This window comes from Cibotium barometz, chromosome 50 (genome assembly GCF_041138505.1).
Source record: "Cibotium barometz isolate CiBa-2024 chromosome 50, ASM4113850v1, whole genome shotgun sequence".
Classification (NCBI taxonomy): Eukaryota; Viridiplantae; Streptophyta; class Polypodiopsida; order Cyatheales; family Cibotiaceae; genus Cibotium; species Cibotium barometz.
This window is the reverse complement of record NC_141095.1, coordinates 11,244,152-11,261,137: the sequence shown is the minus strand read 5'-3', so window position 1 is coordinate 11,261,137 and position 16,986 is coordinate 11,244,152. Positions and strand designations below refer to the sequence as shown.

The following is a 16,986-nucleotide window of genomic DNA, read 5'->3' as shown; positions in this document are numbered from 1 at the left end:
TATCACTCAGAAGTAATTGAATGTTGCCTATCATGTTGATCTTTTTACCATGCCTACTTGAAGACTAACTGATTTATGTCTTTCTTGCAGTGGGCATTGGAGCTTTGTATGCATTGATGTCCACGATCATGAATGCTTTCTCTTCAACTCCTTATATGGGACCCATTAAAGAGATTAGTCTGTATGTTTCCCTGCGATAAGTTTTGTTATATTTTGGTAAGGTTATTTTGGAATTGTTATTAAGTACATCTCTCTATTATAGATCCTTAAAGAACTATTCAATGCTCTGGATTGAATTCTCGCCAATGTCAATCTTCTAGACTCTGTTAAACCTCTTTTCATGCCTTTAAGTCTTCTTTTCCCTCTACACATGCTAGTTTTCAATATGATGCAACAGATTTCTTATGATTTTAAATGCATGTCCAGACTCCACGTCAAAAATATGGGTACTCCTATGGTTGGAGGACCTTGACACATGCAAAACACATATTAGAAACTTATTATGATTTTGAAAGACTAGACATTGTAGGTTCAGACACCCATTCTTTTATAATGACACTGTACAATTAATCTTGATTATAGCTTGATGAACACGAATACAATGCAGAGTTTGTAGATAGTTTTAGGGCTAAAACTATAAGTTCTCTCCTAGACCATGCTCACAGAGAGCACCAAGAGAAGAGGTGCCTGTGCCAAAAAAAGGAGAGACCTCAGGTGAGCAGATCAAAGAGAAGGAGACCATGGCATCTGATCCAGAGATAGAGGAAATTTTTGAGGAGGAGACCATAGAAAAGGAGCCTGCCTATAGAAGAGGGTAAGGAGATAACAGAGGTGAAATCATCAACAGTAAACATATAAGAGAGTGCAAAAAGTAGAATGAGAGAGTTGGACAAGATCACCTTTTATAACAACAGGAAGGCTTTACGATGGCAATGGCCAGCAACAACTGGATGTTGAACTATGTGCAAGGGAATTGGATGATGGAGTGAATAATGGGGAACTCCTTATATAGTGCATGAGTGAGCTAGCGGACTGCTCACAGGATAAATAAATATGAGAAATACAATAAAATGATAATAAATTGTAAAAGCCCTAGAACATTGAGATGCACAATTCTAACACCCCCTCTGTAGCTCATAGTGTGCAAGAGTCGAAAGAAGATAAGTCGATGAAGATGCAACCATGGACCCTCTAGCACCGCAAATACTGGAATCACCTCAGAGAGAGCACCCACCAACCTATTTCCTCGAAACAAGATGCCACCATGAACAGTAAATAACTTTGCTTGGCCACGAATTCCTACACAAGTTTGCAATGAAGTCCAAGAATAGATGATGAGCTACTGGACATACCCCATCCATAATCCCCAATAGTGGATGGAACACATCGCATCCCAAAAGCCTCAAACAATGAACTTGGAACAGATCCAGTTCATAATCCCTACTGTACCAAAGATAACCATGTCCTACAATATGTCTAATGCTTGGAACTCCGAATCACAGTCCCCATGCACCAATAGGTGGAGCTGTAATCAGCCCCCTCTCCTGGCCACAAGCCTCTTCTGGCTAGAAGCACATGGGGGGAAACTGCATGTGTACTAGAGAAGCACACCATCTGGGTCTCCTGAGTGTTGGAAGCACCCTTGAGAGCCCTAGAAGTGGTACTAGAATCTGTATCACTATCCTATGTCGTGTCTTTGCCTTTTCTCTGAGATGAAGTCTTGTCCTTGGTCTTGTCCTTCTTCTTAGACAAACAATCCTTGGTCTTGTCCTTCTTCTTAGACAAACAATCCTTGGACAGATGTCCTCTTTTCCTACAAGAGAAGCAGTGACTCTGACCTTTCTTTTAAACTAAGGAAAGTGCCTGGTCACAAATTGTTGGACAGACACCTTCAATTTACCCTATGAGATGAGAAGAACGGACTCCTCCAAAAAAAGTAGGGAGCTAAGATCATCAGAATCCAACTGAGTGGATGTGACTTGGCACCACAAAGATCGAGAAATAACATCATAGTCCGGAGGAAGCTTGGTGAGGATAAGAGCAACCAGCTGAGAAGAGGACAAAGTAGCACCCATAGCCAGTATAACTGGTCATGGGGATAACCTTGGCCTTCATGAGAAAAGACTGCATGGAATTGCCTTCAGGAAAAAATAAACCGTAGAACTGCCCTTACGAGGTAACTACCCCCATTGATGAATCTCATACAAAGAGATCCTCCAACTTTGACCATACCTGAATAGAACTGGAGAGAGTTTGCACTGCCGCGGTGAGACCTCCTCGGTGATGGTCCGCACAAGCATAGAATGCACCTTCGAGTCCTGATTCTCCCAATCTTGTAATTCCACAGCAAATTCATCCTCCTATAATTCCACAACAAATTCATCTCCCTGATCGTGAGTCCACCTCCTAGAGTTTTGAGGACGCTTGGGCTTCCTTCCCCACTGCCCTGAACAATGTCCCACAAACCCTTGTGGATGAACCAGACCCGCATTTGAAGCTTCCAATGAGCGTAGTTGGGTCCTTTCAACTTGTCATCTTTGTTCGTATATAGGGGGAGCCATATCCATAGCAACAAAGAACAAATCTCAGCTCTCAAACACTTCTCTCAAGTGCTTTCCAACAAAGCGAGGCACCACGAACAATCATCCCCCTCTCAAACCGTAGAGAGAAAGAGGCATGACAATAGCAAAATAGTCCAAGATCCACTAGGAACCTCCTGTCGAGGGGCAGGCACTCGTGGAGAAAGAAGACAATGTCTGGAAGCAACAAATGCAGAGAACTCACCAAAAACAAATGTAAGTGCTGTAGAAAACAAAGCCACAACTCCACCTTTTACCTCTGTAGAAGAAAACGTAGCCAAGTGAACTGGCCGAATTGCCTTTGTAGGAGAAAACGCAGCCACCAAAACTGGCCTGCAGCACAGCCGGCTAGTTGGACCTGAAAACGTGCTCTGTTGGGGAAACACAGCCACTATTGTCACAGATCTGTAGTCAGGAGAGATGTGGAGAAAAACGCACAGCAAAAGGAGGGAAAGGTGGGCACATTTATAGAGTTTGGAGCAACCTGGACGACCTAAGCGTATGATACCATGAAGGAGACAACACATGTAAAAGCATAAACAGTAAACATATGAGAGAGTGCAAAGTAGAATGAGAGATTTGGAAAAGATCACCTTTTATAACAGTAGTAAAGCTTGGCAATGGCCAGCAACTAGATGTTGAACTATGTGCAAGGGAATTGGATGATGGAGAATAATGGGGAACTCCTTATATAGTGCATGAGTGAGCTGGCCAACTACCTCTAGGGCTGGCCAATTTCTCACAGGACAAATAAATAGGAGAAATACAATAAAATTTTAGATAAATGGTAAAAGCCCCACAACACTGAGATGCACAATTCTATCAGAGGGGACAATGGAACAAGAGCCTGGCTGTAGAAGAAGGCACTATGGAACAAGATCCTGATGCAGAAGAGGATCCCATGGTACAAGAAAATCCCTTGGAGCATGAGCATGTGATGGCAGGAGTTGAGCCTTTGACCTCCTCTCCCACTATGCTAAAAGAACAACCCCTGCCTGAGGATCAACCTGTGCCTTTGCCCATGGATCAACCTCTCTGCCTATGCCCATGGATCAACCTCTCCCAAAAGATCTGCCTCTCCCATCATCTGCAAAAGTAAAGCCACAATCTAATGAGCCTGTCGTCCCATCACCTACTCTCATGTAACTACTTTTGTAATGATGTGTAAACAAACCTGTAATTGTTGATCTTGGCAAATTTTCACAATCATATTTGGGATATCTTTGCATTGTATCTTGTTCTCCCTTCAATGCAGTACTTGTGTGATGTTGTTTTAGTTGTATGTATGACAAACTCAGATATTAAGCAAGCTAAAGTTATTTCATTTACCTTTTTTTTGTTTAGAATAAATGAGAAGCTTCTTGAAACATTGCATGTTGTCTCCAGGAGCACATCATGACATAATTGTGCAAGTGTGCAGCAATGTCTAAGCGATATAACACCTAACAAGAATCCATCTTTGTAAACCTTAATATCAACCAATTCATTATCATCACCAAAATAGTTTAGGTCCTGGTCCATTGGGACCAACTGATTTTGAATAAGCTTGCTGCATTTGTAGTAAAAAGATAATATGAAATTATGAGTCACAATCATATATTTGATTGCAATTGAGTTTGGTACCACTTCACAATAGACTTTATTGTAGGTTTTCTATCCCAGCTATCATCCAAAAAGTCAAAATTATATGCAGTAGCATTGGCTTTGTAGCTAAGCATTGTTCTACAAACCTTCACATCATATTTGCTGAACAAGTCCACAAAAACTGTAATGAGCATGCAAATATTTATTTCGACAATTCTAGTTGCAATGTCTAGCCATACAAAACAATGCACTTCCAAGAAGAGTTTAGCTCTATAAGTCTGTATAATAGTGGCATGAGGAAAGGGGCAATTCATACTATGCCATTCTTGAAGATCTAGCCTTCTCAAGGCACCATAGGTATTTCCTTTGTCCACCAATTGGTAGAAATGATCATAAAACAAAATACCTGATTGGGCTATAACTGGGTGGCAAATCTATTTTGGTATTGTAACTCTCCAATTCTACCATGTAGAACATCCAATAGTCCCAAAATGCACTCTACTGGCTGCCATTCTTGATAGGATGATGGATATATATCTATAACAATTAAATTCTGTGGTCAAAAAACACTTAAGGTTTACAAAAAACCCTTACAGTTTGGTCTATGTTGTTGAAGATAGTTGGGATAATCATGCAACACAAGTTCTTTGTGCATGTACACATGCTCGATTAAAACTGCCCTAACATTTTCTTCCCTTTTACAGTTCTAAAATCCTTCACCCTACCTTTCCATGCTGCCAAAAATTTATTCTTTGATCTTTTCTTCTTTCTCCTATTTGGTTGCATCAAAACCCAGCTCCCTTTCGATACAATTAGCTTTTACCAACACCCAGTTGCAAAAATTCTATTGGCGATCTCAATAGAGTTAATAGAAGAAGCGGGTCGACAGGGCAAAGAACTCACCTCCCTTCTTTGATCCTCTCCATTTGGCTCTACTACACAGCATTTTGCACAAGCTCGGTGATGGTTTTCTATTGCCATTCTTGAGAGCATGAGATAGTAAGAGATGGTAGAGTGTAGAAAATTAAAGAAGCTAGAGGAAGACGTTCAAGCAGGACAACTAGTTTAGGAGAGAACTTTTTTTATGTTTTTGATGATATAACTGCACTCACAATAGAATAATCCTGTCAAAATCGAAAAGGATCTCTTCATTGAATGCAAATAGTTGTATATTCAATAACATATGATTCCTATTTCTTTTTTTATGAATTTTACTTTGTTTTTGCAATTTTCCCAATGTCACGTTGGCCTTTCCTCTGATTGGTGGAGAGGAACTTTTTGTTTTGGAAAAAAGGCCCCAAAATGAGCTATGTTTGCCTATAATAGGCTTGTGTCAAATGGAGGTGATAAATTTATCGGAAGAAAGTGATAGATTCATTTAATAACCAATATAGGTTTTGACTTCTAAAGAGCTAAAATTTTATGGAAAGTCACAAACCTTAGGTGCTTGTTATTCTAGATAAAGCCCTAGACTTGTCAATTTGGTGTGGCCAAATTGTCAAGAGTATTCAATGTGTATTTTGGGTAGGCGTGGAAGTGTTTTCACACTATGCTCAAGCATGACAGTTGGTCATGAGGTGGATCCACAAAATATTTGGGACAAGTTCTTAAAGAACTTTGCTATTTGTATTCACACTAAAGCTGAGTCTAAGTCCTCTATCACTAGCTAGTGGGACTCATAGTATACTAAACCGTAGAGTTTAGAGATTGGCATAGTTGTTGATTAAATGTTGGATCAACAATAATTTGGTGCTGGAATGCCCCATAGTTTGTGCCCTAGTTCCAAAGGTTTTTAGTCAATCTAGATGAGCACTTCATAGTAAGTGGCTCGAGCGTCTTGTTAAAGATGGCTCTGTAAATATCCCAACTTGGTAAGGGTATATTCATGGGTACAGATTTACTATTAGAGGAGTACAGAGTTACTGAACCAAATCGAGGGAAAGATTTGGTGTTTTGATAGACAGGGTAAAGTGGATGTTGTTCCTCTTTACTTCCCTAGGAAAATGAATAATCATACACATTTGTGTTTTGTAATATGTTTATGAAGTGCATACAAGGACCCATTTTTTTTTGTTGTTATCGGTTACAGTTGGGTAGTATATTGCCACCTAGCAGGTAGGTAGTGCATTGCCACTGTAATGAGGAGGCAACAAAGATTTGTTATACGTTGAAATTCATATTGCTATTGTACACAAATTATATGTTGTCAAAAGCAGTCTCAAAGAACAGACATTGGTTTTGTCTGTCTATCTCAGTGTAAGGTGTGCTGGAGGCATACCTAATCCACATATCGTAGCATATGTATACACAGATTAGGTAAGCAAAAAATAATTTATCGTTTATAGTGAATCATTTCCCGTAATTGAAATGGTTTACAATATTGTTTCACATAGTAGAGGTGTCCAGTGAGACCAGACTTTGAGGTGTCCAGTGAGACCAGACTTTGAGGTGTGTTTGGATGGTGCTATTAGCTTTTGCCCATAAACATGTTCGTAGAGACATGGTTGGCCATAGAGACATAGATATGTATTGCCAAGAAACTAAAGTGTGCAGGAGTAAACATGTGGATAGGCATGTATCTACTCGTGGGCTAGGAGTGGTACTCTCATTGGCGCATGTTACTCCTTATTTTCTAGTAGTGCGTAGAAACTATACATCACATAGATGTATATGTGGAAATCATCTTCGTTGTTGCAAGATGTGTATATGGTTCTTGGAAGAATGCAAGAACCTTTAGAGAGAGGAAAGTGTAGCTTTCCTTAAACTATCTAGTCAATTGAATTTTACCGTATTATAGAACAATTTGCTAAATACTTGTAATAACAATTGCACAAATTTGTTGAATTAAAGTCCATGTGGTTTCTAACCACCACAAGACAAAAACATCTTTGATTGCGTAGAACATGCAAAAGAATTCCTTGAATGTCGAAGCACATTCATTATAAGGTTCTTGAGGATTTGAGAATTTTTAGTGCATACTTAAGGCATGATGTTATTCGATGCCTCAATAGAAATTTATGTTTTACATCTTTCATGTTGCAAGTGGCAACTATGGTTTAGTGTTCCACATAAAACACGAGTGTTGCATGTTTCCTTGGTCGTAATACTTAAGGAAAATATGTGCTGTGTGTCTTGCTTTCCTTGTCGTAGTACTTAGGGAAGTTACAAACATAGATGACCATATGGTCTACACACAAATACTTGTTTATAACGTTCTGAACTGTTTTCGCCGGATGAAAATTTTTCTTGAAGGGAAAAGTAAAAAGGTCAATATTTGACCAACTAAAAGATGTGAAAACATCTGAGCTCGCTAGGCTCTTTAATATCAAACATCTCTACAAACTATATGGCCTATCCGTAGATATACCATTGAGTAGAGATAGAAAGTTTGATAGTCGTCAAAGGTTAAATATCACTCTAAGTAAGAGTGAGGTCAACCATCCGTAGATTGATGGTGGTCAAACTAAAATCCCAACAAGGTTCAAGAGAATACGCTTGTGCATAGATAAATAATCTAGTGGAGTGGAGTACCTCTCACCTTTGGCTAGATTTGCTCCATTTATGTTGTTTTATGGATTCTAGTATCAACAAGTTAGTAGCACAGTTTGAAAATATTTAGTAGTGTAATCTACAAATGGTTGGTAGCATAGTCTACAAACTTGAGTTGCCGCAGAGCTCTCGAGTATACCTAGTTTTTCATGTCAGTGGCATGTGAAAACAATGTATCACCAAGACAACGTAGTTTGTCTTAAAGTTCTAGTTGAGTCCTTGGAGTTACCGCACTTCCACATGAACCAAGGAGAATTATTAGGTTGAAAGACCGGAACACGAGGTGCACTATGTACTGATGAGAAATAGTTAAGTGGAAGGATAGGTCATAAAAGGTATCAAATGAGAACAACTATATATGCTTACCAATAACTTTCCCCAGTTTGGTTTCGAATGAAAACTCTTTAGAAGGGAGGTAATGTCACATAGCCCCTGTAACGGCATGTATGAGTCGCCCGTAGTAGGGGACGGAGCGCCCGACCGAACACGGAGTGCATGTGGCGAGTGTGTCTAGGGTTCAAAGGTGAGGCGTCCGGCCCGGAGGTCTGTATGGGTAGTCAGGCTAGTGTGGGCAGGCAGGCCACTATATAAGCCAGCAATGTAGATACTTATCCACATTCCTCTATGCTTAGGTGCGGTGACTAGAGCTCTTGGCCCTCATATGCTATGGCAGCGATTACGGTGATGTAACAATAACACATTGGAAAATCAAATGTGGAGGCATCACGTGAAACTTTACAAGTAAGTGATATTTCATTAAAGAAATATATGATTTGTAAGTTTATTAGTTTGAATGTTTTTAGTAAATTGAATATGCTTTCAAATTTTATATTTATTATCATAAATGTAGCTAACATTTCACAAGAGGATATAGAGACAGTCTTATTCTCGATGCCAAGGGGTACTTTTAGGAAGACCTACATATAATGTGCATTCAAAGGGTATTAAAAATACCCTTTTGTGAATTTTAACTTAATAAAATGATTCCTTTTTTTTTACTTCTGGGTTTTTTTCCAAAATACCATTTAAAACCCCCTTATGTACGTAGATTTCTATTAAATAAAATAAAATCTTGGTTTTAAAAACCCCTCCTAGTGATCACACGTAGTAGACTTATATATTTCTAAGTTACCTCCCTAAGGTCTTATTAAAGTACATCAGAGTGCATACAATTCAAGACGTATACTATTCTCTCAAGAGTACATATGTCAATCTAAAGAAGGAGAATAGTAGTTTCAAAAACTACTCGAAAAGAATACAAAAAAGATTGGGAGTGACATTATGATTTGTGACATTATGTATTGACTTATTGCTAAAATAATAATGTGAAGTTCAATGCACAATCCACGCCTATTAGTTTAGAAGATGTATAAATAATCTCATGAGATTTAGATAAGCTTGAAGTACTCCTTACACGAACATTGTGTATGTGGACCACTTTTAGTTCTCTTCTTAAACTCTTTTAATTTTCAATATGAAAAACTTTTATTTCTTATTATTTTATAGATAAAGGATTTAAAGTTTATATGTTTTATTAAACTACTACGGTGTAAGTTTACAATGTATGTAGGAGACTATGTGCAAACTACATAATAGAAACTCTCAAATTTGTTTGAATCTTGATATTATGAAAATAAATGTAATATATTAACGTGACTCACAGGACTATCGATAGAAGATAAGCTTCTAAGAATTCCCTACATAGAGATATAAATGTACTTACTATATAATTTCCTATTTTCCTACATAGGAGCATTTTTTCTATGTGTATAAAAATTTGTCTACATAAGAAAAATGCTCCTTTGTCAGCAAATTTTCCTATATAGAGAAATCCATGCATTGTATTTCCTGGTTAGCCTATCTAAGAAGTGTTCCATTTTTCCTAGTCTGTACTTTTCCTAGATACGTTCATTTATAGCTAAAGAATTATCTAGTGAATGCTTTTTTTCCCTATATGGAGAATGTGAACAAAATCTCCTTGTGTGTGTAGAAAGGCATCAAGCTACCAAATAGGACTATTGATAGAAGGTAAGCTTCTAAGCATTCCCTACATAGAGATATAAATGTACTTACTATATAAATTCCTAAGTCCAAAGAAGGATATCTAGGAAAAATGGAACACTTTTATAGATAGGCTAACTAGGAAATACAATGCATGGCTTTTTTTGTTTAGGAAAATTTGCCTACATAGGAGCATTTTTCCTATGTGTATAAAAAATTGTCTACATAGGAAAAATGCTCCTATGTAGGAAAATTTTCCTACATTGTATTTCCTGGCTACCCTATCTAAGAAGTGTTCCATTTTCCCTAGTCTTTACTTTTTCTAGATATGTTCATTCATAGCTAAAGAATTATCTAATGAATGCTTTTTTTTTCCCTGTATAGAGAATGTGAACAAAATCTCCTTGTGTGTGTGGAAAGGCACCAAGCTACCAAACATAGAGATTATAAAGGGCTCTAGAAGAGGTTATTAATGTTGCAACTTCTCTCTACTGAAGGGTAGTAACTAGGAGCTTTATGGCTATTCGTGTGTTGATAAAGATGAAGAGCATGTAGCCTCTCTCAAGAGGTCTAGAAACGAGAGAGCAAATAGTCCCTTTCAAGTGTTGTGCATGTGCTATGTGGGCAAAAGGTGTGTCCATGTTCCATGTGTATTCTCTAACATGTGATACGTTCAATATACCAATGAGATAATGCATCAAAATTTGAACACACAAATTTTGCACCACTTACATAGCATTTATGGAACATGAAGAACCACTTACATAGCATTTATGCAAAATGAAGAACCATTTTTCTTTGAGGATGTATGTACCAAGAAGGAATGGAAAGAAGCTATGAACGTAGAATGAATGCATTGAAACAAAATCACACTTACAATTTGTGTGAGCGTCCACAAGGCCCCAAGGCTATGTGAGAAATAGCAAAGAGCATCTAGTTTGCAGATTGAGAACGAGCTTGTGTGTATGGCTTGAAGCAAGCCCATGGTATGGTATGGTAGGGTAGACGAGCAATTCAAAGCTCTCAACGTTTCCACAAGAGTAAATTCTCTTTACCACATGGTAAAGAACAATAATATTGCATTAGTTTTGCTTTATATTGATGACTTGGTCTTGACAGGTTGTAATGATAGCTTGGTGAAATAAAATCCAAACTTTCAACAAAATTTAAGACATGGGATATTCACTTCATTTTAAAAAAGTTCAATATGACTAATAATTGCAAACTCTCAACAGAATTTGAGAAGAAAGACATGGGATATCTAAACTTGGCATTGACATGAGCAGCACACATGAAGCTTATATCTTTATTTCTCAACAAAAATACAACAATTAATTTTAAAAAAGTTTAATGTGATTAATTGCAAACATGTCTTAACCCTAATGGAGTCGAACTTTGGAAATTACAAAGGAACAAAGCTATGATACTGATGAGGAAGCTTATTGATTCTTTGATATACTCTCGAGTTATTAACAGGATACTAGGCTTACAACTTGATTTTTGAGTTATTCTCTGTCCTTGGGGAAGCTTAGTATCCACTCAACAACAGCCATGCAGACGCAATCCCTTGGTCGCGCCTTGAAATGCCATGCACTGCAGCTCAGCTATGTGCGTGCACCTATGTGCTATGTGCTGGTGGGCACACTCACTCAACGACAGTTGGAATCAGTACCCAGCCTAAGGGTCTCAGAGGTGCTTCTCACATGAGGAGACCACCTGCCTAGAGGGAATTTCAATGGGAAGTTCATCAACGGCAAAAGCACATGCGGCAACCAAGAACATTCTCATTCACGTCAAAGGGAATGGACATAATATCTCTCCATCAACAAACTCTTTAATTGCAGAAATGAAAACTTGAGCAAGCCGCTTGGCAAGCTCAAAAGCCGTCTGGCTACACCGTCGAACACAAGTCATTCTTCCAAAGGAGACACACTGCTGTCAACACAAAGAACAGAAGTGCAGGGAAGCATTACAACTAGAGTAACAGGGTTGGGTGGTTCATGGAAGGTTCTTGCCAGATGAATTTAAATGCAAAAAAGAATGCCCATGACATATACCTAGATGAATCTAAGAACATGCCCAAATTCAACTTATAAGAAAGTGCAATTTATAACCTGATGGTAGTCATCCACAAGACAATAAACCATCAACTCCATCATGCATGGTATGGACTAGATACTACCACATCCCCACTAACATCATCAGAGCCCAATAGTGGGTGTAGAACTTGGTATCAATATATGCTCACACCCCCCCCCCCCCCCCCACACGTGCACACAGTATACATTCATACAAAGGTCTGTGTACTGAGTTTCTGTCAAAGCTCCGGAAATACAAGGCAGACTCAGCCATAATGAAGCCTGCTAGGGCAACATGGATCATAGCAAATACAAAGAATTATTACAACAAAAAGGTAGTTGATAGGGCATATGCACCACTAAAGATAGAAAGAATTAACACAATATCAACTAGCTACAACTTGGACGAAAACTTCACAATGTGAAATTTGCATGTCACTAATACAGCATAACGATATACCTAGATGAATCTAGGAACATGCCCAAATTCAACTTATAAGAAAGTGCAATTTATAACCTCATGGTAGTCATCCACAAGATAATAAACCATCGCCTCCATCATGCATAGCATGGACTAGATACTACGACATCCCCACTAACGACATCCCCACTAACATCATCAGTGCCCACTAGTGGGTGTGCAACTTGGTATCAATATATGCTCCCACACACCCACCCCCCCCCCCCCCCCCCCACGCGTATACACAGCATACATCCTCTCTCTCTCTCTCTCTCTCTCTCTCTCTCTCTCTCTCTCTCTCATCAAACATAATTACTAAACAAGCTAGAGATAATGCACATCTCACACCAGGAATGATTCAACATATGCAATACTTCAAGAGAAGATAATGTCATTGACAGACCTGCAACCAGTGCTCCCCTTGTTGCTGCAGGCAAAGCATATTTCTCGTAGTTCTTGAATATGTTCAGCCATAGAAAGGCGGTCAGCCATGACACGCAGAAGCATGCTCGAACAGTCAAAATAAGCCCAGCCTTTACTTCCATTCCACAATATGGCCATAGAATTTCTTGGCAAGCTTCTGAGCAAACTTTTTAAATCAATTCAGGAAATAGGGAGATTGCTTTGTCCGAACAGGAAGGCAAAGCCTTATACAAAAGTGGGGGTCAACATATTGAATTGAATCAGAAACACATTATTGAGGGTGGTGATGAAATGGAAGTGGGTGGTGGCGGCGTTTCCACAACCAGATCGGCATTGATATGTAAAAGCTTTTGTCATAGAAAATAGTGGTATTAAACAAAACCTGTTCTTTGTTTACCCTTCACAAGTAGAGCTAGCCATTACCTTTCAAGATTTGGTCACCTTTACACATGGCCAAAATCCCTACAGCCTTCCAGAATCAGAGTTCCACCTAGGCTATGCAGCTCTATGGAGCAAGAAGACAAGCCACTAGGCCATGAGCCCTTTCTAGTGGATCACAAAGAGCCGTCTGTAGGATCATGTGTATCAGAGCTTCGTTGTTCTTCACCAGACCTCCTCTTATTGAGAGTAGCACGCTGCATCAGTCTAACTAAAGACTGAACCACTTCTGACATGGGAGGCCGGAACTCAGGCTCAGGCTGACACAGTTAACCACAAAACAGCGATATTGTCTTAGCTCCATGATTGATTAACAGCATCAAGAACTACAAATCTAATCTAAGAGCATACTAAGTGGCAAGAAGTAAAGGATACCTGGACACACAGCGCAATGATATCTGCGAATCGTGAGAGAGACTTGGCAGGGTACATGCCCTTCAAGGCTGGATCAACCATCTTTGCTAGAGCATCAATATCGTGAAGCTGCGGCGTTGCCCATCTTACAAGAGACTGTTCTGCCCTTGACCTTGCACTGCCAGACAAGCTAGATCAGCGCTAGAACCTTATGTGAAATTTACTAACATGAAGACACTTTTACCTAGAACATGACAAGATTAAGGGAGCAAAACATCACAAGAAGCTGCTCAGATAGCTTGGGCCTTGACCACCTTCATTTGTCATGCACAGCATATATAGCAAGCTCAGAAATCCTCACAAATGCTGCCAGTCCATATACCTCTAGGCAAGCAATCTAGTAAGATGCCAACTCCTTACAGATGGGACAGATGGGTGTAAAAACCGACAGCCTCTCCAACGGCAAAGAAGGTTTACCTGTCTAGAGGCTTGCGTCCTGTTAAGAGCTCTAACATCACCACACCAAAGCTATACACATCACTCTTCCATGTGTAGATTCCGGACATTGCATACTCCGGGGCGCTGTACCCAAATGAGCCCATCATTTGCGTTGAGACCTGAGGTCAAAATCAAACAAGCTCTTGTTACACCTATGACATAATTGTGTAAGCTGATGACCAAATTCTATTCAAAACAAAAGTTATCTCAACACACAAAAAAAAATCATTGCTTATATTTAAAAGCTTGCTGCCAATATAAAACAGAGTAAGAGTGCACTGAATTAAACCCTGGGTACCTGGCGCTCTGGATTTGGTGAGAATGCAGCAATGCCACAATCTGAAAGATGGGGATTCAACTCGTCATCCAGTAGAATATTGGCAGACTTGAAGTTCTTATGCACCACGGACGGCTGGCAAACCTCATGAAGATATCTGTATCATCAAAAAGATCAGTACCAAGGTCCAAGATCAAGGTTGCACACACGAGCACCTGCTGTAGGTTCTTGAGAGACAAGTTACCACTTAGCACGAGTTAAGCGTTGCTTAGGGGCTTTACACACAGTGTGCAGTGTACACCCTAGAAAAGGTGAAATCTCACCCGCCTGTCCCACTTATGGGGTAAGGGGGTTCTCCCCCAACCAATCCCATCCGAAGGGCAAGATGGCTGTAAAGCCCCATAGTGGAGTGCACAAGTTAAGCCATCATTATATCCGAATACGAGTTGCTACTGAACAGAAATGGAGGGCAATCCTTACTCCAGGGCGCGGGCTGTGCCCAAGGCAATCTTCACACGGACATTCCAGGTAAGCTCCCTCTTGGCAGTCTCATCAGTAACATGAAGTATATCACTCAAAGTCCCTTTGCCAAGATACTCATAAACCAGCAGACGCTGGCCATGCTCAGTGCAGTACCCAACCAGCTCAGCTATATTCGCATGGCGGAGCCTTGAAATATTCGATACAATTTCCATAAAATCCTCATCTCTCTGAACTGAAGAAGATGAGGTGGTATCGATCTTCTTGACAGCCAGCAGCTGCACAAAACAGAAAAATCAGAGATCCCACCAATCCATTAAAAGTTTTGATAAAAGCATTTTAGTTTATCATACCTTGCCATCAGGAAGCTCAGCCCTATACACGCGACCCAAAGCGCCCTCACCCACAAGGTTCTCCTGACTGAAGCTGTTAGTAGCAACTTGTAAATCTGCCACAGAAAATGTCGAGGCAGCAATAGGAACCTTCGCTCTTTTGTTGGGTGGCTTTTTCCCTGATGGTTTCTCGACCGACTGGGCTAGCGGAGGAGGCTTCAAGACCACCTCTATTGGGGAGGACATTGGGTTCTCCTTGACGACTGCTACAACACAATTAAAGAGTTAAGCTCTCTCTCTCTCTCTCTCTCTCTCTCTCTCTCTCTCTCTCACAGACGGGCAACTGCACAGGTGAGAGAATGCATAAGTGGCAGGCATGTACAGAAGTGTGGGCCAGCACACATGCGCCTGCACACGCACGCACGTGCATGTGCTTCTGTGTACGTGTTTTTCTGTGTTTGTGCACAAATGGGTGCTAAGGCAAGCACACATGTGCATGTGCACTCAAACAACCCCGTGCACATGCTGTCCTCACACGAACACAGCTTTGGCAATATGAATATACGACTCTCCTCAAATGATGAATTTGTATAAAAGCATACCTTTGGAAGGGATGACTGGCGCCAATACAGCTGCTGCTGCTGCAGACTCTTGTTTTTCTTCATCTGGGACATCTTCACGAGGCTTCCAAAGGAAGTATACAACAATAAGGGCCACAACAATGACACCTAAAATGCAAGCAATCACAATCCCAGCAATGGCTCCCCCATTGAGGACAGAACCGCTACTGGAAGAGCTGCTGGAGGAGCTCCCAGACTTCGACTTTTTTCGAGAGTTATCAGATGGGTTTGGCACAGGAGGCGGCGGAGTAAAAGGAGGTGGTGGAGGAGCTGGAGAAGAGCTGAAAGAATTCCCTCCATCTCTTCGACATGACAACAGAAACATATCAAAATCATAACTCATGGTTAAATTTGTCCAAGAAACCCCAACACACAGACCTTCCATACATACTTGAGATTAGGAATGGTGCTGAAGGAGGCCGGAACCCAGCCAGTGAACTGGTTATTCTCCACATTCCTGAAAAGTACTAAAGAACTTCAATCACTAATCATGGCCTCTTTATCAATTGAAAAGATAAACATGGAAAGGAGGTTGTATACACATGTTCAAAAGAAGGGATAACTCACAAATCCTGAAACTGGATATTGGCCAAGACGTTAAGGTTGCCTGTGAACTGGTTGTTCTGAACGTATCTGTAAAGCATTTATATGTATTGCGCAAGCTCAAAAACACCACCACAACCTTTTTCACTGCAACAAACAAGGCTCAAGAAGCTTACAACGATTTAAGGCTGGTCAATGCAGAGAAGGACTGCGGCAGAGAGCCTGAGATGGTGTTGAAGGAGAGATCCCTGCATGAAAACAATGTCATTATCCAATTGCACACCAATCATTGTGCTTAGTGTTGTGCCCTCTCTATTTTTTAAAAACAAATGATAAACCACTCACAGACATCCATAAACAAATCAACCACCACATGATGCCTACTTGCATAAACCATGAGTGATTATCTTAGCAACTGAGGATGGAATAGAAGAGGTTACAATGATCGACTTACAAGACAGACAGATCAACAAGCTTGGAAAACATGTCTGTGAGGCTTCCAGTCAGGTGATTATGGCTGGCATTCCTGCACAAGTAATAAATATCCCATAAAGGAGACATCTCACCACCTCTATGGAGGAAAGAGAGCACATCAACGGCCTTCATCACTTACAGATATGTCAAACTCGTCATGTTGGAGATCGAATAAGGTAGATTATTGTCAAAATTGTTGTTTCCGAGATTCCTGCATGACCTCCACAAGTGAATATACGATCATCTGAACTAGCCTAAAAAATGTGTAACACAGTTCATGTGTTTCAATGCAATGT

General features: G+C 40.1%; 1 protein-coding gene across 1 annotated transcript in view; it reads right to left on the bottom strand.

Annotated features, from left to right (window-relative positions):
• Positions 1-12,605: 12,605 nt before the first annotated feature.
• Positions 12,606-16,986, bottom strand: part of LOC147609792 (protein STRUBBELIG-RECEPTOR FAMILY 8-like) — a 6,808-nt gene continuing 2,427 nt past the window's right edge. Inside the window, exons 5-16 of the mRNA XM_086787098.1 lie at positions 16,830-16,901; positions 16,671-16,742; positions 16,393-16,464; positions 16,241-16,306; positions 16,065-16,130; positions 15,656-15,975; positions 15,075-15,316; positions 14,722-14,999; positions 14,263-14,398; positions 13,944-14,083; positions 13,488-13,644; positions 12,606-13,372 (exon numbers count right to left, since the gene is read on the bottom strand). Coding sequence (XP_086643224.1) covers positions 13,229-13,372; positions 13,488-13,644; positions 13,944-14,083; positions 14,263-14,398; positions 14,722-14,999; positions 15,075-15,316; positions 15,656-15,975; positions 16,065-16,130; positions 16,241-16,306; positions 16,393-16,464; positions 16,671-16,742; positions 16,830-16,901 — 1,765 coding nt within the window. The 3' untranslated portion in view covers positions 12,606-13,228. The remainder of the gene's footprint in view (positions 13,373-13,487; positions 13,645-13,943; positions 14,084-14,262; positions 14,399-14,721; positions 15,000-15,074; positions 15,317-15,655; positions 15,976-16,064; positions 16,131-16,240; positions 16,307-16,392; positions 16,465-16,670; positions 16,743-16,829; positions 16,902-16,986) is intronic.